Source organism: Pogona vitticeps, chromosome 15 (genome assembly GCF_051106095.1).
Source record: "Pogona vitticeps strain Pit_001003342236 chromosome 15, PviZW2.1, whole genome shotgun sequence".
In the NCBI taxonomy this organism is placed as follows: domain Eukaryota; kingdom Metazoa; phylum Chordata; class Lepidosauria; order Squamata; family Agamidae; genus Pogona; species Pogona vitticeps.
The window spans coordinates 7,538,032-7,563,334 of NC_135797.1; the positions used below are offsets into that span (position 1 = coordinate 7,538,032).

General features: G+C 44.1%; 1 protein-coding gene and 1 long non-coding RNA gene across 3 annotated transcripts in view; one reads left to right on the forward strand and one right to left on the reverse strand.

Moving 5' to 3' along the window:
* The window catches only part of LOC144584837 (uncharacterized), a 109,837-nt gene extending 100,865 nt beyond the window's left edge, over positions 1-8,972 (reverse strand). Inside the window, exon 1 of the long non-coding RNA XR_013539314.1 lies at positions 8,897-8,972. This is a non-coding gene — a long non-coding RNA (uncharacterized LOC144584837). The remainder of the gene's footprint in view (positions 1-8,896) is intronic.
* On the forward strand, positions 1,490-24,973 carry LOC110084991 (serum amyloid P-component). 2 transcript variants are annotated; one of them, XM_020804775.3, is made up of 2 exons: positions 1,490-1,872; positions 22,408-24,973. In XM_020804775.3, the coding sequence occupies exons 1-2, from the start codon at positions 1,806-1,808 to the stop codon at positions 22,989-22,991; spliced, it is 651 nt and encodes a 216-aa protein (XP_020660434.3). In that variant the 5' UTR covers positions 1,490-1,805; the 3' UTR covers positions 22,992-24,973. The 2 variants fall into 2 exon arrangements, with proteins under 2 accessions (XP_020660434.3, XP_020660433.3); XM_020804774.3 differs by lacking the exon at positions 22,408-24,973 and adding an exon at positions 3,805-5,920 and having other exon boundaries at positions 1,503-1,872.
* Positions 24,974-25,303: the final 330 nt, after the last annotated feature.

Genomic DNA, 25,303 nt, shown 5'->3' on the forward strand with positions numbered 1-25,303 from the left:
TACAACAGCCCCCCCTTTCAACACAAATTGCTCTCCCGGTTCTTCTTTCTTAATTTCTGGCACTGCTATTTGCAACAGCTTGCACATTTCTGGATCGTCTTGTTGCCAGGCTATCAGCTGCCTTTTCGACACTCCTTGTATGTCTCCGGATCCAGCTAGCCCTTCCACCACTTCTGTTTTTCTCTTTTCATTCTCCTTTGTCAAAAGCATTTTGTGAACCAGATTCGGTACCATCCCTATGCGTAGCCCCTGTTTCTGTCCCTTTACCATCACCTCAGCCTCTATCCACAGGCATGCCTTTACATCCTCATGGATGCCGCACACCATCATCTGTCCTCCATAGCTCTGTCCCGGAAAATCCCTAACCAGAGTCCGACTACACCCAGTGTCTACTAGGGCTTTAACCTTGTGCCCTCCTATCTGCACAATCACTTCCCATCTTGGATGTACTTTGCCGCCCACCTTTCCTGCCGCAAGGTCTGTCATTGGTAAGGTAAAGGTTCCCCTTGACAATTTTTGTCCAGTCGTGTTCGACTCTAGGGGGTGGTGCTCATCCCCGTTTCCAAGCCATAGAGCCAGCGTTTTGTCCGAAGACAATCTTCCGTGGTCACATGGCCAGTGCGACTTAGACACGGAACGCTGTTACCTTCCCACCGAGGTGGTCCCTATTTATCTACTTGCATTTGCATGCTTTTGAACTGCTAGGTTGGCGGGAGCTGGGACAAGTGACGGGCGTTCATTCCGTCGCATGGATTCGATCTTACGACTGCTTGGTCTTCTGACCTTGCAGCACAGAGGCTTCTGCAGTTTAGCCCACAGCGCCACCACGTCCCAAGGTCTGTCATTAGGTCACTTCATTAGGTCTGTCAGTTGTCCCTCCTTGTTTCCTCTTAAAGAGATGGACGGTACATTCTTCTGACCACCTCTGAGGGTGTTCCCAGTCTCACACTGTCCTACAGAGGAGAGGGAAGATCTGTTCTCGATCATCCCAGAGTGCAGGACACGCAACCGTGGGCTCAAGTTAAGGGAAGCCGGATTTCGGTTGAATATCAGGAAAAACATCCGAATTGTTAGAGCAGGACGAGAGTAGAAACAGTGACCTCGGGAGTTGGTGAGTGCTCCAACACTGGAGGCATTCAAGAAAAACATAGATAATCACCTGGCAGATCTGCTTTGATTCTATTCCTGCATTGAGCAGGGGGTTGGACTTGATGGCCTTGTAGACCCCTTCCAACTTCACTTTTCTATGATTTCTATGCTCATTAATGAAGTGGGGAACTTGCCACGGATGGACCGGGCAAAGCCCATCCTGGAATTTCCAGCGTGCCCACTGGGCACCCCTAAAGACCTCCAGTCCCCACACTCTCATCTGTCCCTTTGCCTCATCTGTGAGCGGTGCCAGTTTGGCTACATAACACAACAATCCTCAGCTGTGAAAGGCAGAAATAAAGACAGCATTGTGGGGCTTTCCAGAATGAGCGCAAAAAATAAATCTGGTGTCTGTCCTGTTGAGAGGATAATGTTATGGAGGGACACGCCTTCTCCTCCAGACCTCTGGAAATTGAGAAGGGATGACTCAGATGAAAACACAGACCTCAGAGTGTTGTTTCCCCCCCTGCCCACCCTAATGCAGAGATAAATTTAGACCCAGCCCTCGCGTTGGTGTTTATTTACAGAGCTGCTCCGGAGACTTCTGAACTGACTTTGCTGGGGCTACTGCCTTCCATCCTATCCATACTTCCTTTCCAAGCCTTTTTTTCTTAAAAAAATAATAACATTCAGATTTTTTTCAACAATCTTTGAGGATGGAGGTGGCCTGGATTTATCTGCTCATGATCGCGGCCGGTGTGTCACAGACCTTTGCTCGAGAAGGTTAGTCGCCCCTGCCGTATTTTGTTTCAAAGCTTAAGGGGATGAGAAAATGGGGGGGGGGGATATTTATTTTAGTGGGAGTCAATGCCAGAAGCTTTTTTTTATTTTTTATTTTTTATTTTTTTTGCATCTGGGCCTGAGAAGTTTTGAAATGACAGGCAACTTTGCCGTTATGTTAATAAAGTGTTACATGGACAGTGGCTGTCAAGGGAAGGAAGGTAGGGAAAGGCTGACTCCTTCTGATCAGGATATTTGGGTTGGGGGGGGAGTTGCCCTGGCATCTTTCTTTTTCCTTTCAAACAATCTCAAGCAGGAAATGACTCTTTCTCTGCAAATCTCTCTCCACCTACAAGGGGTGGGGGAATCTATCTCCCATCTGAGCAATGTATTCCTGTGTTTTTTCCCCCTGCTGTCTTTCTTTTTCCCTTCAAACAATTCCAAGCGGGAAATGGTTCTGCTCTCTTTCACCACGAACAAGAGTGCTTCTGAGCAATGTATTCCTTTGATTGATTGATTGATTGATTGATTGGTTGGTTGGTTGGTTGGTTGGTTGGTTGGTTGGTTGGTTGGTTGGTTGGTTGGTTGGTTGGTTGGTTGGTTGGTTGGTTGGTTGGTTGGTTGGTTGGTTGGTTGGTTGGTTGGTTGGTTGGTTGGTTGGTTGATTGATTGATTGATTGCTGCTCAATGTATCAGTATTCCTTTAAAAACATCAGGGGGAAGGGTGCAAGCGCAGTGGCCATGAAGTGGCCACAGAACCCCAAAACCTGACCCCTTCACAATAAATAAATAAATCGACAGCAACATGCACATGTGCAAAATCAAAATGAATTGAACTGATCTATCATTGGTACAATTGGAAACAACCCCACTGGTGAGGAGGAACGAGACCAATTGCCAAGGCAAATCAATTGATGTTAGCCGTGTGTCATGGGAACGGAAAAAACTGAAACGATTTTAAAAGGATCAAAATCGGTTTAACGCTGGTTCTTTTGGCATGGGCAATCAAGCCATGAGTTAGGACTCTGGCTGTGGAGCCAGGGTTTGGGATTTCGATTTCCCACTGATCCGTCTAGCATCTTGTGTTTTAGATTCTCTTTGAGGTTTAGTGGGGCAACTATCAGATTGTCAGCATAAGCCCCTGGACTTCTAAATGTACTTATCTGTCCTGGGCCAGAGGATTCAGTCATATGCAGGGTAATATTACTCATACATACATACCCCATCTCCCTGAAAATAAGACCTAACCTGAAAATAAGCTGTAGTATGATTTTTCATGATGATCCTAATATAAGCCCTACCCCCAAAATAAGCCCTAATTAAGTGAAACCACGCCCTTCACCCTTGTGCAGCAACCAGATGACATGACTGTGTTTGAATCAATGTAAATTGCTGTACATGAAAAAAAAAACATCCCCTGAAAATAAGTCCTAATGCATTTTCTGGAGCAAAAATTAATATAAGACCATAAGACCCTGTCTTATTTTTGGGGAAACGGTGTGTCCGTGATACAGGAGCCTTGCTAGAGGAAAAATATGGTGGCTACTGGGGCTTGGCAAAGTACGCCTGCCTGCTGCTATTGGATTGCAACTCCCATCTGCTCTTGCCAGCAAAACCAGTGATGAGGACTGCTTGGAACTGCAGTCCACCAACACCTGGAGGCAGGAGAGGCAGGCAAGCCCGATTTCACAGGGCCAGTGCATTTACAAGAGCTCTCTAAGATGCTGAATCCTGTCCTCAGGAAAGGCTCCTTTAAATTGATGGCTCCTTTAGAATTCAGACTAAAACCCAGAATGGATTCCCTGACCCTGTGAAACTGGAGTCACCAGACTGGAGGACTTGACTTTGCTCATTTTTGGTAGCCACCTCCCTTATTTCTCTTTCCCTTTCTCTCCCTCTCTGTCTTTTCCTTCTTTTTTGCTTGTCTTCTCACAGACCTCTCTAGAAAGGTCTTTGTCTTCCGCCATGAACCTAGTGAGGCCTACGTCATCCTCAGACCCCTTCTCAAGGAGCCCCTGCAGAACTTCACAGTATGCTTGAGATCCTACACAGACCTGACCCGGCCCTATGGGCTCTTCTCCTACGCCACGCACTCCGAGGACAATGAGGTCCTCATCTTCAAACCCAAACCAGGAGAATACCGAGTTTATGTAGGAGGAGAACACCTGTCCTTCAAGGTTCCGGATAACTCGTTTGACTGGGAACACGTCTGTTTTGGGTGGGAATCAGCCAGTGGTATCGCCGAGTTCTGGATGAACGGCAAGCCTTGGCCAAGGAAAGGGTTAAAAAAAGGACATGTGGTAGGCACCAACGCATTCGTTGTGTTAGGCCAAGAGCAAGACTCGTACGGAGCATCCTATGATTCTTACAATTCTTTCTCGGGGGAAATGACCGATGTGTATATGTGGGATTTTCTTCTCTCCCCTCACAAAATGAGGTCAGCCTACCAGGATCTTCAGCTTCCTCATGGCCTTCTGGACTGGAAGAACCTACAGTATGAAATCAAGGGTGACGTGGTAGTGAAGCCCAGGTTGAGATAAGCAGAACGATGCTACCTAAGAATCCAGCCTTACAAAAAAAAGAGACTCATTTCTCGCACTCCAAATTCCCATCCATCCTGCAGACACGTTATTTCTGTTTTGGACCCCTGTATCCATGGGGGGGATTGGCTCCAAGCCTCCCCCCCTTGGGCAGATGCTGTAAAATGCAGATTATAGCACATGCACCACCCATGAGCACAGGGGGTGCCCCCCATGGACCCCCCCAACCAGTCCGTGGTTCCAAAATGGTTGGGGACCACGGACCTAGAGTGTGCTCGGCTCGTTGTAGATGACCAGGGTGTGTGGCTGTTCACAACCCCATCCTCATGGCATGCAATACTATTTAATTTCTCACCTATTAGGAAGGCAAACACCGGGAAAACGGACAAAAAAGAACTCTAGTTTGTATAAAACCTTAATCGAGAAAATACAGAAGCAGAATAAGAAGTGGTTATTATAGTTTGAACTGAAACTGCAGTGCCTCTCCCCTGAGCGAGGAAGACCGTTTGCCGGCCTGCTGAGTGTTTTGTCCAGGTGGGTGTTCACCATGTTCCCTGTGGACAGCCAACGTCAAGGGCTGTGACCCCCCCTCCACTGAACTGGAAGAATCTCCTTCCCACAATCAGATAAGTGGCCATGGAATCTGCCCTATCTGCCAGGACAATAAGATGGAAAACAGTTTATTACGATGTACCTCCTTCGGTCCTTTGATGAAAGATGGAACCGGTTTAGCCGATGCCTTTGACCTTAAAAAAACGTTCACATCATTGACCAGTATGTTTCTGAGCATGATCAGAGCTGACCTTTTAAGCCCTTTCCGATCTGGACTTTAACATGTGTCACTTCTAGAGAAATGCTATTGTTTTTTAAAGAAAGTATAAATCCCATCATATATTTTCCATACAAGCTGTGACACTTTAACATCTCTTAGTGATACTCTGAACATTGCTTTCCTTCTTTAATGAGATAAAATTCTCATCTTCAGGATGCAGGGCCTGTCCTGTGGTGGCCCCATGGCGGTCTCCTTTCTTAGGCGTTTAGCAGAGTAGCTTATTCATGCAGTTGTGATGTTGTTTTTAACATTTTAAGTGGATTTTTTTTTGTCTGTGATTGCTGCGTTTATTTTGACTTTAGTAAACTACCTTATGAAACGCCTTCTGTTTGAGGGTGGTCTGGAAACCTGGCGAGTAAATGAATTAAAGCTGCCTATTTAAACTTCCCAAAGGCGTCACTGAAACGCAAGACGATTCATATGCTCTGAATGACTTCGCAAATCAGGTTTATTCAGTAAAGCGCTTCACATCAGCCAGGTGACAGACACACCCTAATAAAGTGATACTTCTCTTATCAGTTCAATAGAAGAGCAAAAAAAAATTGTGATAATGATATTGCATTAATACATTACGCTGTGTGAAGGATGGGGCTGAACCGTATTAAATTGTCCTTAAGCATAATAAATTGTCCATGAACTGGCCTGCTTTTGCAAGCCAGTTCATGGCCCGCAAAATATATATTTGAGTTTGCGAGGTCAATGAAGTGTCGGCTTAACAAATGATTAGCACCTTTGAAAACGTCTGTGTCCTCTTAGTACTTAAGATATGCACATCGTTCCTCGTTTTAGGTAAGAGCAGAGGGGAATGGCAATGAAAGTCTTCCGGATCGGTGCCGTCCTCCGAGAAATTCCCTTCCCTTCCTTCTCTTTCTCCCAGTTTTCCATTTCCCTTCCAGCAACCAGACAATATTTCAAGTTCAGGTTCCTTTAGGTTTCATAGCCGATTGGTTCTTTAAATCAGCCCATATTTCATGGCGACTCGGCATGCTCAGTCCTCATCAGGCCATTTTTTAAAATTTCTGCTACTCCAGCGTGCTGACGCCGTCCTCTTATCTTGGAGTGTGAGAACATTCCCTGGGGGAAAGGTGTCCTGCGGGTGGAACAAATAAATGAATTAATATTGATTGGATTGGATTTATAGACACCTTTCTCCCCAGTGTGTCACAAACAGGGTGGTTCTACTGGCCAAAATCCTATTCCTTGAATTAGGCCTGTGTAAGGGTGATGGTATCTCCTTCCTGCTTCCCTCATAAGGGCAGGGGTCCCACGGCTTGTGCGCAATAATGTCGATTGCCTGCAAGTTGGATGAGCTACAGGACAGAGGCAGAGCTTCCCCCCAGCTAGACACTTAACACAAGTAAAATCTGCAGAAGAGGAATTTGGCCAGAAATTAAGGTACTGTAGTATTTAAAAAAAAACATACATTATGACCCAAGTTGTGCTGTAGATTTAGGGTGCAGTCACGCCAATTATGTCAACTCTCCATTATTTCAATCATTTAGTAAATTTCTGTTCACACAACGCGTGGGTAACATTGATTCATTCGGCCAGGCAGTGGCGGTGGTTGTTTTCCATCTCACTGGCCTAGCCTTTTAAAAATAATCCAATCCCTGAAACTGCTTCCATCTTTATTATTTTGGCACATTTCTATCAATTTATTTTCTTTGAGAATGGGTTGTAGTTTTGGACACCACGGCCACTGCATGGCCACTGTGCTTGTTCCCCTTTAAAAAAACTGCTTAGCAATAAATTGCTTACTTTTTATTTTATATATTTTTTCTTCACAACAGTTTATTGATGTATCACTTGGCTGATGTCTTCCCTATTGTAACTATCATCCCTGCTTTTTGTGTGGCTTATAGTTAATTCTTCCCCTAGCTTTTCAAAAACAATTCAAGTCTTCTTTTTTTTACGGCTGCCCTACATTTATCTAGGGACATACCCCATCAGGTATACCCCATCGACTAGCAGTTGGAAGTGACAGGAAAATGGCATGTATAAGCTGCCTTAGTGAGATATCATTTACAATTTTTAAAAAAGAAAATAAGAACATTTTAGAGCAGTGGAGACCCAGAAACAGGATGAAAAATGAATTGATTTATACGAGATGAAATAAATATATATATTTGGCTACAGGACTGTACTCAGAGGATAATGATTAATGGCTCCTTCTCAAACTGGGGGAGGTAAAAAGTGGGGTACCCCAGGACTCAGTCCTGGGTCCTCTGCTCTTCAGCATTTTTATTAATGACCTGGATCAGGGGGTGCAGGGAATTCTAATCCGATTTGCAGATGAGACGAAATTGGGAGGACTAGCGAATATTCTGGAAGACAGAAACAAAATTCAAGATGATCTTGATAGACTGGAGCACTGGGCTGAAAACAACATTATGAAATTTAACAGGGATAAATGCGAAGTATTACATCTAGGAAAAAGAAACCAAACATACACTTACAAAATGTGAATATCTGGTTCAGCAATACTATGAACAAGAAGGATCTTGGAATCGTCGTAGATCACAAGCTGAATATGAGCCAACCGTGTGATGTGGCTACAAAAAAGGCTAATGCTATTTTAGGCTGCATTAACAGAAATATAGTTTCCAAATCCCACAAGGTACTAGTTGTGTTCAACACTGGTTAAGCCTCGCTTTGAGTATTCTCAGTCATTCCCGAGTGTAGTTGTAGGAGGTTGGATTAGATGTCCTTATTAGTTCATCCAACTCTTTTTTCAAGTGCTATGTGATTGCTTTATTGTTGATCATATTATTCATATTGCATAAGAGGATATTTAAAAACAGTGTAGAGATCTGCTCTGTGGACTAAAGGAGAGTTTTGGTTGCCACATGGATGTTAGCCAATCAGTGCTATGCCCAGCCAACTTTCCCCGAAAACTTGTACAACTCAGATTCTCTGCCTTCCCTAAATTCATGAGAGGAAAGAAAGGGACATTTGGATTGAGACCAGGAAACGCTTTCTTAGCTATTCTTCTAGGTCAACATGAATCCAGTCTCATCTGATTTTGCAAGCTAAGGAGGTTTGCTTATCTTTAGATCTTCAGTCGAAGACCACCATGGAATGCCAGGTTCTGGACTGGGGAAGGGCTGAATATACCAGTGGTAGAATATGCTCCTGTGATCAAGCCCCAATGTTGCTGGGTTGGTAAGAAAATCAGAATTGACAATGTTGGGCAAGATAGATTAAGAATCTGATTTAATGTAGGGTTACATCCTATGCTCTCAAGCTGTCACACTGATTTAAAAACGTTACGTCTTAAAGGAGCATCTTACTAAGATGTATTTACTGAGCTCTCATCCGTTGGCAGCCGAATATGTTTCACATAGTCCAAAACATAATGAGCTCCCCCCCTCAGGAATTCAGTTCCCAGAGCTCAGAATAGTACAGTGGGGTCTCTACTTAAGAACGTCCCTACTTAAGAACAATCCAACTTAAGAACAGCTCCATTTGCTAAATTTTGCTTCTACTTGAGAACAGAAATCCAAGATAAGAACAGGAAAAAAAAAACCTTTCCTGCTCTTTTTTCAACCTTAGGTCATCTTACGTTAAAAAAAAATCTCCCCCTAGTGGTAGAGTACGTATTAACCAGCTTTGCATTAGTTCCTATGGGAACTAATGCTTCAATGTACGAACGCACCTCTACATAGCAAAAAAAACAGCCAGAACGGATTAATTGGTTTTCAGTCCATTCCTATGGGAAATTTTGCTTCAACTTAAGAATGTTTCAACTTAAGAACACCATTCCAAAACGGATTAAGTTCTTAAGTAGAGGTTCCACTGTAGTTTCTATGGACGGAAAAGAGCAGATACGGATTAAATGGTTTTCAATGCATTCCTATGGGAAATGCAGATTCAACATAAGAACTTTTCAACTTGAGAACCACCTTCCAATACGGATTAAGTTCTTAAGTAGAGACCCCACTGTAGTGTGTGGGGGGGGGGTTTACAGCTCCCAGGATCCTCCATGCTGGCTGAGAAAATCTGGGAGTGTAGTTCAACAAAGTACAATCAACCCTCAACTTACGAACATTCCTACATACGAATTTTTCAATTTATGAACTTCTCCGTTCGCAAGTCAATGCCATTTTTTGCGAATGAAGCCGTTTGTCACCTTTGGAGGTCTCAAAGGGCTTTCCCCCCCCGACATCGGAGGAAGCCTTTTGAGACCTCCAAAGATAAAAAGACAGGGAGAAAGGGTGTGAAATTTGAATTTCCAGCCCTTTCTCCCTGCCTTTTTGCTTCGGAGGTCCCAAAAGGCTTCCTCCAATGTCAGCGGGAAAGCCCTTTGAGACCTCCAAAGGTAATTTTTTGAAATGCTGGAACGGATTAATTCTGTTCCCATGCATTTCAATGGGAAATGTCCTAAAACAAGCTGGAATTTTTAGCATGTATACATTTCTGAAACAGCGACGTCTACGTTGGCTCGGGCATGTCGTGAGAATGGCTGATGGTCGGATTCTCCTGTATGGAGAATTAGTGCAGGGAAATCGCCCCAGAGGGAGATCACAGCTGCGATACAAGGATATCTGCAAGCGGGATCTGAAGGCCTTAGGAATGGACCTCAACAGATGGGAAACCCTGACATCTGAGCGTTCAGCCTGGAGGCAGGCGGTACATCACGGCCTCTCCCAATTTGAAGAGACCCTTGTCCAGCAGGCCGAGGCAAAGAGGCAGTCACAAAAGCAGCAAAATCAGGGAGCTGGACAGGGGACAGATTGGATTTGTCTTCCGTGTGGAAGGGATGGTCACTCTCAAATCGGCCTCCTCAGCCACACTAGACACTGTTCCAAGTCCTCCATATAGAGCACGTTACTATCGTCTCTCAAGACTGAAGGATGCCTAATAATCTCCTGCTTAACTCACATTCTCAGTTTGTCGTTTCACAGCATGTGTGGAAGGGGAGGAGGTTTGTACTGCTGCCGCCGCTGTTGCTGTGTTCAGTGGGAAGGGGAGCTTGGGTGCCTCTATTTTAGGAGTAGGGTGGCTGAATGGGACAATCCTGTCTACAGAGGAACATCTCCAAAGTAGAACAGACCCTCCTAGGGTGACGGGTGTGAGATAAGGGGGAAGATTGCAAACTCACACACACTGTTGTCTAAGGCAACCATGTCACTCAGCCAGACAGAAGGGTCTGAAACTACCTAGAAAACATACACAGACAGACGCCACATATTTTCCTATTGAATTATGTGTTTCTTCTGTTTCCTACGTCTAGGCGTTTATACAAGCAGGGTCATATTGCGCTCTCTCTCTCGCTGTCTCTTGCAATTACTATCCCTAATTGCAATTTTTAAAATTGTTTTTAATTGTGCTCCAATTTAATACCATAACTGATTTAATTGTGTTTTACCGACCAGAATGTTAATGTGGATTTATCCAGGTGTAAGTGACTGCCACAGGGCACGGAACCTAATAGGTAACTCGTTAGTGCCAGTTTATTATAGAATCATAGAATAATCAAGTTGGATGGGGCCTATAAGGCTATCAGGTCTCACCCCTTGCTCAAGGCTAAACATATCCAGTTCTTTCGTTTTTTCCTCATAGGGCTTGGTTTCCAGCCCCCTGATCATCCTTGTTGCCCTCCCCTGAACTTACTCCTGTTTGTTGGCATCCTTCTTGGTGTTTGAGGTAATTGGTTCCCTCACTGTACTGTTCTAACAGTTAGGAAGTTTTTCCAGGCAGACAGACAGACAGACAGATTCTAAATGACTCCAGTTTCTTCTCACTGTGAAAATAAATGTTGGTCAGAGTCCACTGGTTCTTAACCTTTGTTACTCATATGTCTTTGGACTGCAACTCCCAGAAGCCTTCACCATCAGCTCTGCTGGCTGGGGTTTCTGGGAGTTGCAGTTCAAACACACCTGAGTAACAAAGGTTAAGAACCACTGGGTTAGACCACTGGTTCTTAACCTTGAGTTACTCAGGAGTTTTGGACTGCAACTCCCAGAAGCCTTCACCACCAGCTCTGCTGACTGTGGTTTCTGGGAGTTGCAGTTCAAAAGCATCCAAGTAACAAAGGTTAAGAACCACTGGGTTAGACGACCATATCAGTTGATGCTCATGTTAAAGTTTATTGACGATAACCACAGTTAAAGGAAACCTTAGTGCCTTTAGCTGTGCTTAAATATCACAGGAAACAGTGGTTAGTTCAGAACCGGGAACACATGTTTTGTATGCACCAAATCGCAGGTTCAATCTACGCCATTTACAACCAATGCTTCTTTCTAAAACCCTGCACAACTGGCACAGGCCCACTCAATGAAGCAGCTTCTTATATTTTCTTAGATACATCCAGCCAACTCGAAGGACTTGCAACACAATTTGGCAGGCTGCCACTAGGATGATGAATATATTCATTGTGACTAAACTTCGCAAAGCCTGGAGGAATTAAGGCTCGTAACAGAAGCGATCTGGTATACCAAGACCTTGCAAAACCAGAGTGCAGTAGTTACAGACAGTACAGGTTTCAGGTCTTGCAAACACCATGTCTAGTTGTATTAACATATTAAAAAATAAATACATTCAGTGGTCAGTCATGAAAATGAAATACTTTGCAAAGGGAGGTTATCATACCATGATCTTGGTTCCCAGGCTTGGCTGGAGAGTCGGTGGATTCTTTTACAGTAACTTTAAATAAAGTTCTGTTCAAGACTCATTTTTAAGGTAAAACATCCATATTCAGGATTACATTTTCAACACACACACACACACTTAATTATTTTAATACTCTACACTAGACATAGGGGACGTGGTGGCGCTGCAGGTTAAACTGCAGAAGCCTTTGTATGCTGCAGGGTCAGAAGACCAGCAGTCATAAGATCGAATCCACGCGACGGAGTGAGCTCCTGTTGCCTGTCCCAGCTCCCGCCAACCTAGCAGTTCGAAAGCATGCAAATGCGAGTAGATAAATAGGTACCACCTCGGTGGGAAGGTAAAAAGGCGTTCCCTAGTCATGCTGGCCACATGAGGATGGAAACTGTCTTCGGACAAGCGCTGGCTGTACGGCTGGAAAATCGGGATGAGCACCGCCCCCTAGAGTCGGACACAACTGGACTAAAAAATGTCAAGGGGAACCTTTATACCTTTTACCTTACTATACTAGACATGGGAATGAATAAAAAAAACAGATTGTGATATTCATGAAAATTGCTGATTCGTTAAATATTCGTCAGTTCCAGAGACCCCAATGAATACAAAGGGAAGAATATTTCCCCATTTTTATTTGTCCCTCATACGAAGAGAGGGAAAACTAGCCATCCCTCTCTTCCTATGGCTTTCCCATTCTGCCTATGGGCCCATCTTCCCCTCCATACCTTAGTCGCTGCCAGCATCCTCCACCCCCCACCCCCGCCATCATCTACTGCAGCCTGCTGCCACCGCCATCCATCACCACCAACTGTGGTGGCCTCCACAGCCACGGCCTACCGTAGAGGACACTAGCTGCCCTTTGCAAAGATGGCAGCTACAGCTTCTTTCAAGGCAGAGACGTTGCAGCCGCCATCTTTGCAAAGGGCAGCCCGGATTCCCTTAGCCTGCCTTAAGAAAATCCAGGCTGCCCTTTGCAAAGATGGCAAATGCAGCTTCTCTTAGGCAGGGAAGCTGCAGCCACCACCTTTGCAAAGGGCGGTCTAGATTCCCTTAAGGCCGGCCATAGTGGCAGAGGCCATCACAGCAAGCGGTGCTGGATGGTGACTGCGGACGCCACCGTGGCACAGGCCTCCGTAGATGATGGCAGAAGCAGTGGTGCAGACTGCGGCAGCCAAGGTAGGGAGGTGAGGGGGTAGTGGGAAGGGGGCAGGCTGTGAGGGTGGAGGTGTCCCCCACAACCGATGAATATATTCGTGCTTCGTCAACTTTGATGGATCATAAAGCATGACGACTCAACAAAATAGTTATTCGTCCCCATCTCTATAGACACAACATTTCACATATTGACTTACGGCTTGGGGAAAACTAGTTACAAATAATCAGTTACTTATAATTGATTCCTTCTTCCAATACTTAATATTCACTAAGTTGCATTTTGGTCATTAAAGTAGCAAGAGACAGCTCCACTTTTTCCCCTCTTTTTTTGCAGAAGAATTGCAAGTACTTTTGCTACTGTTACTGCTCCTGCTTTAATTAATTAATTTATACCCCACCTTTCTCTGTCACCAGACTGAAAAGGTCAGATACGATATATATTTACAAAAGAGAGGCAGCTAAAAAACACAATGGCCAAAATCCTAATGGGATTTATTCCGGAATAAATAAACTAGTGTAATGGTTGTTGTACGTTTCTCAGGCTCTTTGGCCGTGTTCTGAAGGATTTTCTTCCTAACGTTTCGCCCGTCTCTGTGGCCGGCATCTTCAGAGGACAGGAGTTGGAACTCTGTGTTCTGGTGTAGTGTGTGGGGTAGTTGAGTATTTGCAGCTGTGGGATCAACTTTTTGTCCTTTTCAGGAGATTGGGTGGTTTTGGTGATCAAGGTGTTTTTTGTTATGGGTATATTGTTGTGATAAGGGGGGGGGAATGATCTGTCACTGTGGTTGATGGGTATTGTTAGCTAGGCTTTTGTGTGCAGTGATCTCTGGTCTTTGTGGCTGGGCAGAGTTTGTTGACCTTTTTGCAGGCTGTATTTTTCAGTGCTGAGAGCAAGGCTTTGTTGAGTTTTAGATTTTCTTCTTTTTTGTTGAAGCCGTGATGTTTGTGGATTTCAATGGCTTCCATGTGTAGTCTAACATAATAATTGCTGGTGTTGTCCAGTATTTCTGTGTTTTGAAATAGGATTTCATGTCCAGCTTGTTTCAGAGCATGAGTGTCTTTGGACTTGATACCCTGCGTGGGGACGGGGTCCTGGTGTCCTTGCCCCTGGTGAGGGGCTGTCTGGGATATCTTGGACTGTGACAACTGCAATATTAAAGCAGTTTTAGCTAGATTGCACTGAAATAGGACAGAGTGAATACATTTTTAGAAACCCTCTTACAAGCACATACACAACAAAGAGCAGCACCCACCACGCCTTATTAAAAGGCTCTCCCACATGAGCTTGTTTCCGTAAAAATTCCTTTTTCTGCTGATGCAAAAACAGCAAGGAGGGAGCCAGCCATGTCTCCCTCAGCAGGGGGTGCCGAAACCTGGGGGCAGCCACCAAGGAGGCTTCCCTTGTTTGGTGTGTCTGCTGGCAGCTTGTAGCATTTCAGATCTTTCATCAGAAACTTTAAAAAGTTATTCGTTCATTAATTCATTCATCCATTTATTTATTCAAATTATACCCCATCTTTCTCCTCAGGAGGATTCAAGGGAGGCATACACAACCTAAAGGTAAAGGTTCCCCTTGACATTTAGTCCAGTCGTCTCCGACTCCGGGGCACGGTGCTCATCCCCATTTCCAAGCCGTAGAGCCAGTGTTTGTCCGAAAACAGTCTTCCGTGGTCACGTGGCCAGCGCGACTAGACACGGAACGCCATGACCTTCCCACCGTGGTGGTACCTGTTTATCTACTTGCAGTTTTACATGCTTTCAAACTGCTAGGTTGGCAGGAGCTGGGACAAGCGACGGGAGCTCCCTCCACCGCGTGGATTCGATCTTACGACGGCAGGTCTTCTGACTCTGCAGCACAGAGGCTTCTGCAGTTTAACCCGCAGCACCACCACGTCCCAACCTATACACATTGCTTTATGATCAAACCCTAACTTTCTAATATTAATTATTGCAAGAAGGAATTATAATAACTGCCCTGTGTGTGTGTGTGTGTGTGTGTGTGTGTGTTTGTGTGTGTGTGTGTGTGTGTGTGTGTGTGTGTGTGTGTGTGTGTGTATGTTACTTTTGAGTAGCCGTCCAGAAAGGAATGGAAAGGCAGCCAAAGTCTACATCTCAAATCCCATTTCAGGATGATTTCTCTCTGATACGAAGAATTTTGTAAAGAAATAAATAAAGAAGTGCTTTTAACCATTGCAATAATAACTGTTCCAGTTTTGGAACCAGCACTTCAGTTAATTGTTTTTTTTTTCCTTTCAAAAGAGGCTTTTCAAGCTCACAACACAAGGCGGGCAACCCAGCCCGTGGGAGGAATCTCCCTTTATACACCATTGCCATCCACTGGCCAAAGGAGGGAACAACCTAAAATGAAGCCAAAAATAAAATTTGTCAACAAAAGAGGGGCAAAATGGTGGCTGTGGGGTGTGGCTTTGCCTCATTTTGTCAGCTCTCAGACTTGTCTGCTTTTCAGGAAAGACAACTTACCACTCCAAGAATCCATCAAGAAAGGAGACATGACTGTTTTCCAAAAGATCCATAGGTCTTAATTTTTTAAATTTTAATTATTTCTCTCCTGTCTCACCTTCAGTGAGGCCAGGAGGTGACTGCATGGCTCTCCACTTCTCAGTTACAACAGGTCTGCAAAGGATGATCAGACTGAGTGTCTGTGTGTGTGTGTGTGTGTGTGTGTGTGTGTGTGTGTATGTGAATGTTTCTGATCACCCAATGATTTTCATAGGAGATTTGAACACAAATCTTCCAAGCCAACACTCTGTCCTTGACGCCACCCTGTGAGGGCAAGGAACAAGAATAGAGGAGAATGGCTTGCAATTCCTTCATTTCCTTCTGTTGCTACAGTGGTGCGTCGCTTAATGATTACTTCGTTAAATGACAAAACCACTTGACTATGATCGCAAAACAATGTTCTAATAGGAAAAATTCGCTTCATGATGATCAGTTCCCTGCTTTGGGAACCGATTTTTCGCTAGATGACGATTTTCAAACAGCTGATCGGCGGCTCTAAAATGGCTGCCTGCTGTGCAAAATGGCTCCCTTCTGTGCTTTAGGACGTATTCCTTGCTATACAGGCACCGGAAAATAGCCGCCCTATGGAGGATCTTCGCTTTACGATGAGGTATTTAGCCCATTGGAACGCATTGAAGAGTTTTCAATGCGTTTCAATGGGTATTTTTATATTCTCTTGAAAACACAGACTTACCACTTTTGCTGCTGCTGATGGGGGGAAAAAATAGTGGTCGTTTCATTCTTATCCAGGAATGGAAAGCCTCACAGCGGCTGGCCATTTTTAGAACAAGATATTTTGTCAAAGATGAGAAAATAGGCAAGTAATCCTTACATTCTCATTATCCAGACTACCTCCCCACGTAACTGAGATAGACTTGGCCCCCATACCTTAATTTTCATTGAAACAGGTTTTAACCAATAGGTGCTATTTATTTATTTTTTTTGTGTGTACGCATATGGCCTTAATTTAGCTGCTTAGCTTCCTGCATTTTACCTGCAATTTTATTGCTATTAGTCATCTTAAAGTGCCTTTATACTGTCGAGGCAGATTATCAGTGTGATAAATAAGCAAGCAAGCAGATAAATGATAGTAGGAATGAATGACTATTGAGCGTGTATTCTTTTAACCTATGAGCCCAGTGGAGCAGAAAATCAGAAATACAGAAGGTTCTTGCTTTAGAGAGCTGACATTCAAGGGTTTTCATCCAAACCTCCCACTCTCAATTATTTTCGGCATCTCTTTTGATGCCCCCATTGCTTTAAACACCTGCATGTTTGTTCACACAACCCCATGCTCAGCAACTCGACAATATATAATTTGCCTCAGCAACTGAAGCTGGCAGCTACGTTTTTGAGCAAGAGGACCCAACAAGCTGGCCAGGTTGAGGAGAAAAAGACTTAAAGCTGTCTGGGATAAATGTCTGCAACAGGCTAGATGCCAGGCCTGGATGGATCTGCTCCATACACGACCTTTCCTGGAAGAAAGCAATCTAGGACAGTCTCAAATTTCCTGGATTTTATCCCAGAACTCAAAAGGGGTGGGAGAGGATGATCAGGCCACCCTCTCCCAGGGAATTTCATGGGTCACAAATATACAAGTTGACATTTGTGTTCTCTTCATTTTATACCAGTTGGCAGGCTGGCTCAGTTTTAAGTCCTACAAGGATTGGAGGTATTTCTCCCGATCTGTGGATTCCGTGATGCCTCCTGGAAGTTTTGTCCAGCCAGGGTGGCGTAGCGGTCAAAGTCTCGGAGTAGGGCTTGACGGAGCCCAGTTCCATGAACATTCATTAGGTGGTAAAGGCTAAAGGTAAAGGTTCCCCTTGACAATTTTTGTCCAGTCGTGTTTGCCTCTAGGGGTCGGTGCTCATCCCCGTTTCCAAGCCATAGAGCCAGCGTTTTTGTCCGAAGACAATCTTCCGTGGTCACATGGCCAGTGCGACTTAGACACGGAACGCTGTTACCTTCCCACCGAGGTGGTCCCTATTTATCTACTCGCATTTGCATGCTTTCGAACCGCTAGGTTGGCAGGAGCTGGGACAAGCGACAGGCGCTCACTCCATCGCGTGGATTTGATCTTACGACTGCTTGGTCTTCTGACCCTGCAGCACAGAGGCTTCTGCGGTTTAGCCTGCAGCGCCACCACGTCCCATTAGGTGACCTTGATCTAATTAGGGTGTGATCAGGCAGCAAGAAAGGTGTGCGGCTGACCACACATGAAAGGGGTTGCTTCGTTGGGAGTGAATTCCCAGAAAGCAACCCTTCTGTCGGTCGGGAAATTGCTCTACCCCAAAATGGACCAAAATGGTTCGACTGGGCATGGACTGGGGCCAGCCTGGAGTTCTGTTCCCCACATGTCATGTGATCCTTCAGGAAACACCCATCATCTTCCCCCCCCTCCATCCAGCCTACCTCACAGGGCTAATGTGAAGACAAAGCGTGAACAGCCATGTGTGCTGCCTTAAGTTTATTAAAGAAAAGATGAGCTATAAATGCAATTCATAATTAATAAATGCGTTCAGCCCAGTATTTCCCATATGGAAAATGGGATGCGATTGAGACAATCCAAATCAAAAACCAAGCTTTCCTGGGAAGCTCCACATGTCCACAGTTGTTAGACCTTTCTGATAAAGGTACAGTGGTGCCTCGCTTAACGAGTGCACCGTTTAACGAAAAATCCGTATAGCGATCCCTTTTTGGGGATCGCTATACGGATCAGCCCCAATCGCCGCACTCGCTTTGCGACGATTGGGGCTCCGGCGGCCATTTTGTAGCTGCCGAACAGCTGATCGGCGGCTCCAAAATGGCCGCCGCATGACCCGAAATGGCCCCTATCAGCGTTTTCGCGCCCTCCCCTTGCTTAGGGAAATGCCCCCCCGAAATGCCCCCCCCGCAGCGTTTTCGCGACCTCCCTAAGCAAGGGGAGGGCGCGAAAACGCTGATAGGGGCCATTTCAGGTCATCCGGCGGCCATTTTGGAGCCGCCGATCAGCTGATCGGCGGCTCCAAAATGGCCGCCGGAGCGAAAACATCGCTGGAGGGGGTAAGTTTAGACACATTGGAATGCATTAAACTAAGTTTAATGCGTTCCAATAGGTTTTCCTGCCCCGCACAGCGATGTTTTCGTATAGCGAAGGTTAATCCGGAACGGATTAACCTCGCTATACGGGGCACCACTGTATTCTGAATACTGGAAATGTTGGCAAATTTTATTTGGACCACCTTTTTAAGCCAGCTGACCTAATAAACACTTTCCAGATTAATATGGATCTATTATTATAATTCCTATAATTAGAATAATTATATCATTATAATACAGACTTTTTTTTCCGATTCCACACCGGCCCAGTTTTTGCAAGGTGGTTCTTTGCTGAAAATGATGCTTATTATAGAAATGCCTCCGTTAGGGAAAACTGCAGAGAGAAAAATGCAGGGACTCTGGGAAGTCACGTTCAGAAACGTTGGCTTTATAGCAAGCTGCACACAAAAATGTGTCTGTTGGGGAGAGACTCGTGCGAAATATGGAAGTGAGAGAAAAATGGGTGCGAAGATCAATATAAAAGAGTTACATGATGTTTGTGCAGAAGAGACGTATGATAAAATATATACAAAACTGCCACAGACCAGATACAAACAGCTTCATACATCTCTGTTCAAAGCACCCTGTTAGCAGGACTGTGCTAATCTGTCTTGCCTATAAGATATATTCGGGATCTGATGAGAACAATACTTAGATCATGTAAAAAAAAACTGCCCAGTATTACATGCCATCACATGACACTCATCCAAAAAACTTTGGAATGCATGTTACTGCAATAAGATACAAATGCTGTCACAGTCCCACATCATCAGCTATGAAATCATGTTCAGTTTTAATGACTGGCTATTAGCTATTTGTACTGGGGAACTGCCTGCCACAAGATGAGGTCATAGGGCATTAAAGCTACTAAAGAAAAATAGATCTTCAGAACGGATCTAAGTGGAACTTCCATGTGCAAATGAAGTGTACCCTGAGAGGAAGTATAAGGAGAGAAATGTTGCTTTTATATCCTACATTTGGGCTTACTAAAAAGGAGGAGGTCTGACATCTGGGTATGGGAAAGAGCATGCAAGGCGTTGATGAGCCTTCCGTTGGATTCTGCCCGGCTTCTCTCTTTCCAACTGGGAAAAGTGATGCCTCTAGATGACAACTGTGGGAACCTAGAATAGATTGTTTCGAAAAAGAAAGCAGCATTTCTAAACCACGAGTGCGTTTCTTGCCATGGCTCTGCCCCCTGACAGCTAATACGAAATGCGACCTGAAAAATAGTAACTTCTGCAGGTTTTCCTTCTTATCTCTTTCAATGATTGAAGCCAAATATCCCGGAACAGCTGAATGGGGTTCTCAAATGTATAGCAAATATTTGATTGCTCAGATTTCTTTTTGAGAATATTTGCCACCAGCGTTCTTTAGAGAGGGCAATCTGATGGTGGGCTGAGTCTGTCTACACTTTTTAAAGCTCTGCCGTAAAGCAAATATTCTCTGTTTTCTGATGTCTCGGGTCTGTGTGCAAAGGGAGGGACACAGCCAGGTGTAATCTCAAAAGGGAAGATAAGCAGAGGTTAGAGGGACTCGCGGCGACCTGAGATGACCACACACAGCCTGCAACAGAAGTGTTGTGAAAGACCGGCAAAAGAAAGAGTGTGGGGTAGTGGGTAAGAGTGTCGGATTAGGACTCAGGAGACCTGGGTTCGAATTACTGTTCAGTTATGGAAATTCCTGGAACATCTCATGTACCTTGAAAAATTAGGCTTGCTATGTGTTAGAAGCAACTTGACAACCTACAGCACAACAGCATCGGGACACACATCTACTGGGCCCTATCCTTGTTCCTCCAACAGATGGCTCTCAGATGCATCCCGGTCAAATCAATGCATCCATTTATTACAGATTTGATTAGAACATGACTGAATTCTGCTGGTGGTTATCAGTTATGCTCTCTAAATGAAACTTCCACGTTCAAGACAACTGCATCCCTAAAGAGGAAGCAGGGAGACAGACAGCAGTTATTTATTAATTTTATTTATTTATTTGACTTCTATACCGCCCATCCGGCTGCCAAGGCCACTATGGGTGGTTTACATATGAAACAAACATGACGTCAGAGAAGAATTCAAAACAATAAACATAACAGTTATAAAAATCAAAACAATCAAAATGGCTCCTTCTCTCTGGAACAAACTCCCTTCCGAGATCCGTTTGGCCCCCTTCGCTGGGCATTTTTAAAAACCAACTTAAGACCTGGTTATTTAAACAGGCCTTCCCTCTGGGCACTACTTAAATTTCTTCTTCCCATCTTGAACTGTTGTTCTCATTGTATAATGCTGTAAAACTGTTATTACATATTAACTATCTTGTTTATTGTGAACCACCCAGAGTAGACTATGTCTAGATGGGCGGCATATAAGTGCAATAAATAAATAAAACATAGACACAGCAACAAAATTTAACTAATAATAATTAAAATGGTAGAAAAGCAAGACAGCATGAAATGTCAAGTGCAAAGTGACAATGAAATAATATTAACTGATTAGGCAGTGAATACAAAGAAAAGGAGGTTTGCGATTAAGAACCAGGGTAAATATAAATAGATAGGATTCAATAATTCTAAATTAATTTTTGAGTCAAATAAACTAATTATATAGAGCCAGATTCGATAGCTAATAGAAGAACAATGAATACAGATGAAAATTAAATAAATTAAAAGGAGGGAAAAAAGAGACAATTAAATGAATAAATAAATAAATAATAGATGCTAGAATCGTTTAACCTGATTTAAATCGTTTAACCCGCTACCCTAAGATGGAATTCCTCAAGCACATTCTGCTCTTGTAGGGTTTCCAGAAGTATTTGGAAGGCCATTGTTGAAACTAGAACTTTGCTTGCATCATTTCCTTGTGTACTGGGTTTGTTTATTTCTTCTTCATACGTAATCATCATTATCTTAGAACTGCTGATCTGGAAGGGACCTTATGGATCATCAAGTCCATCCCCTATTAGGGAGGCCCAGTGGGGGAATCGAACTCCCAACCTCTGGTTCCACACCAGAGACCTAAACCACTGAGCTCTCCACCAGTTTTTGTCCTGTTTCTATACTGTAGCTAGCCAAAACACGAGTTATTGGCAAGTTCACAAAAGAAGGATGACATCGGAATAAACTATGAAAATTGCTTGAACTATAGAATACAAAAACACAGTCCTTAAACAAAAAAGCCCAGACACTATACAGTGGTGCCTCGCAAGACGAGTGCCTCATTTAACGACAAAATCGCATTACGATGAAGTTTTTGCGATCACAAAAGCGACCGCAAAACGATGTTTCCTATGGGGTTTTTTCGCTTTGCGATGATCGGTTCCCTGCTTTGGGAACCGATTCTTGCAAAACAATGATTTTCAAAATGGCGGTTTCAAAATGGCCACCGGGTAAAAAAATGGCTCCCCGATCTTTTCTGGGACAGATTCCTCACTGCACAGGCAGCGAAAATGGCCACGCTATGGAGGATTTTCGCTGGACAGTGAGTTTCAAGCCCATAGGAACGCATTAATAGGGTTTTAATGCGTTTCTGTAGGCTTTTTAATTTCGCTTTATGTTTTCGTTCTACAGCGATTTTGCTGGAACGAATTAACATCGTAATGCGAGGCACCACTGTAGTATTAAAATGCCTAGATGATTTTTTAAAAGGTCTTCAGCTCATGCGAAAAAGGTCATAAAGAGGAGCCTATGTGAAGTTATCCAGGAACACTGTTCCAGCCTGTTCTCTGATAACTTCACACACATGGAAAAGTGTATGTGTGTATGTTTCAGTGAGACTGACCAGAGGTGTTTCCTCATTCTCTCACATACAGATCTACAGAACATGTCCTTCATTTTTGGGAAAAAAGGCTACGTCACCGTGGAATCTGATCAGGAAGGGGAGCCCCTCGAAAACGTCACTCTGTGCCTGAAACACTTCTCTGAATTAATGGCCCGTCAAGCTCTTTTCTCTTATGCCACCAAAGACCAAAGCAAAGACATCGCAATCCACATGGAGGCCCAGGAGCCGTACAGGTGGTACAACGTCTACATCGGAGGAGCGGATGTGTCCTTCAGGACCCCATATTCCTACTTGGGTTGGCAGTCCGTCTGCATCAACTGGGCATCAGAGACAGGGGTGCTCACCTTCTGGTTGAACCAAAAAGCGTTGTCGCGGAAGATTGTAAGGAAGGGCTATTCCATTAGGGCTCACACGCTGGTCGAGTTAGGACGAGCTCATAAGGAAAACATTTTCTTCAGTGGAGAGATCCAAGATGTGTATCTGTGGAATTATACTGTGGAGGCTAGAGATATGAAATCTACCGAGTGGAAATATATCTACCCACTACCAGTTGTTAATTGGAGAAACCTGGAATATGAAATTCAAGGCAATGTGGCATTAGAATATATTGTCTGAGGTTAATTATCAAGAAAGCTTTAGCTTCCTCTGGGTAATCCTTGCTCTTCATATTCATTCCACTTTTCAAAGCAAACCAGGCATTATAGATAACCTATGATTATAAGATGAAAATCCTTAACTAATGAAAGCATATGAGCTTCATATCAGGAACGTATTTTACCCCTATACAAACCTGATTGTTTTGTTTAGTGATTGATCTTTAGCATGAGATTCCGTCAAAGTGTGATTTTTGCAAACCAGAAAGGCTGCCGGAATCACTTCTCTCTAGCATTAGCTTTCAGCTCTAATTATTGGCTACCTATAAAACCTGTTTCTATTCTCAGTCACGTGACTTTACCTTCTATCACCCTGAACCTTTCTCAGTAACTCCAAAATGTAGTTTCCTTTCCTTTCCATCCTCTTCTCCCTGCCAGCAGCCAGCAAAACACTGAATCCTTAGCTTGAAAAACTTTCCATTGCTTTACTTCCCCTTTCTTTCTGCTCTCCTTTGACTTATATTCCACCAGGCCCTGAAAATTTTAGCATTCTGGAGTGGAGCCAAAGGCCAAGAGCTAATGGAGTTTGGTGACAGCAATTCTGAAGGAGTCATGAATCAATCCCTGGTTTTAATCCAAACTTTACAAATGCTATTGAATCTGCTGAGCACAACCACCAAAAAAGGTTCAGAACCTGGGATAGCTCTTTCAACGTTCGGAATAAAACCCAGAAGAGATTCAGTGCCTCTCCCCCACACACAAATTACCAGCTTCAACTGCCAAGAATCGGGAAGCAGAAATGAGAACAAGCCAGCAGTTAGACCTCAGGAGCAAGAACAGAAGTCCAAGATATGTAAGAGCATAGGTACAGTGGTGCCTCGCTTAACGGGCGCCCTGTGTAACGACGAATCCGCACAGCAATTAAGTTTTTGCGATCGCAAAAGCAATCGCATTGCGATGTTTTAGATAGGAAAAAATCGCTTTGCGATGATCGGTACGCTGTTTCACTTACTGATTATCGCATAGCGATGATTTTCCAACAGCTGATCGGCGGTTCCAAAATGGCCGCCGGGTAAAATAAATGGCCACCCGCTGTGTTTTCACGCCGATTCCTCACTTACCGGGCAGCGAAAATGGCCACCGTATGGAGGATTTTCGCTTAAAGGTGAGTTTTTTGCCCATAGGAATGCATTAAACAGGTTTTAATGCATTCCTATGGGCTTTTTATTATTGCACCAATTTTTGCTGCACGGATTATCGTCGCTATGCGGGGCACCACTGTAAACTGCTCAAGCAAAGTCCCCCTAAGACAGGAAGTGCCCTTAAGTTGCTTCCTGTTGCCCGTTGCCCCGTGTGGTGAATAAAGCTTTTCAGTGGAAACCTTTCCAGACTGACTTCTCCAGGCAAAGGCAAAGCTCAGTATCAAAGGAGTTAGTCTTGGTGGTTTTCCACTGACAACACAACTGACCACATAAGGCAGTGGGCGGTGGTTTCTGACATCTCTCAGGATGAGTTAATGAAACTCACCAGCCCAATTGCCAGCTGTTTAATCAAATCATGCTTCTCCTCCTGGAGCCTTCTGTAGTAGTAGTTGAGCAAGCTGTTAGCATCTGTGACATTTTACCGTGATGTCATTGATCCACCAGATGTAAAGTCATGTCGCTTACCTAAATTAGATTGCATGGATTTCTTTGCCTGGAAAAACTTGCCTGGACCAGAGGATCAGGAAAGCAGGCCAGCTCACATAAAAATGCTTAAGTTCAGGAATGGCTTCTTAATGCACAATATCTCGGTGGACACAAAACTAACAAATGGGCACAACCCTGGCTCTCTTCAGGGGACCTGCTTCATCATCATTCTTTCCTAGTGACTAAAAGGACTGTCTATCTAAAGTATCTAACACAGGAGAACAAGAAGTGATAAAAAGGAATAGAATTAGCTTCGTGTGAATCAGCCAACAAGTGTGTTCTGCTACTGTGTTTTAATAAACCAATTAATCTGTGACCTGGCATTTCATGGTCTTGTCTCAGTATGACTGGAATCTAAGGCAAGTGAATGAAGTGGTACTATTTATTCATTTATTTATTTAACTTATATGCCACCCACTCTACCCAAAGGTCTCTGGGTGGCTTACAATAATTAAAATTCAATTACAATACACTAAAAGATAAAATGATTAAAATACAATTAAAATTGCCATCAGGACCCACAGTTGATGTTATTCCAATTAAAAGCCTTCTGGAACAGGAAGGTTTTGACCTGGCGCCAAAATGTCATCTGCGTCGGTGCCAGACAAATCTCAGTCGGGAGGGCATTCCATAGTCTGGGGGCAGC

What these genes read in the sequence shown, in the direction of transcription:
- LOC110084991 (XM_020804774.3), top strand. Translation starts at nt 1,806, where the DNA reads ATGGAGGTGGCCTGGATTTATCTGCTCATGATCGCGGCCGGTGTGTCA. An exon ending in ACAGACCTTTGCTCGAGAAG is followed by an intron (nt 1,873 to 3,804) that starts GTTAGTCGCCCC and finishes GTCTTCTCACAG; the next exon opens with ACCTCTCTAGAAAGGTCTTT.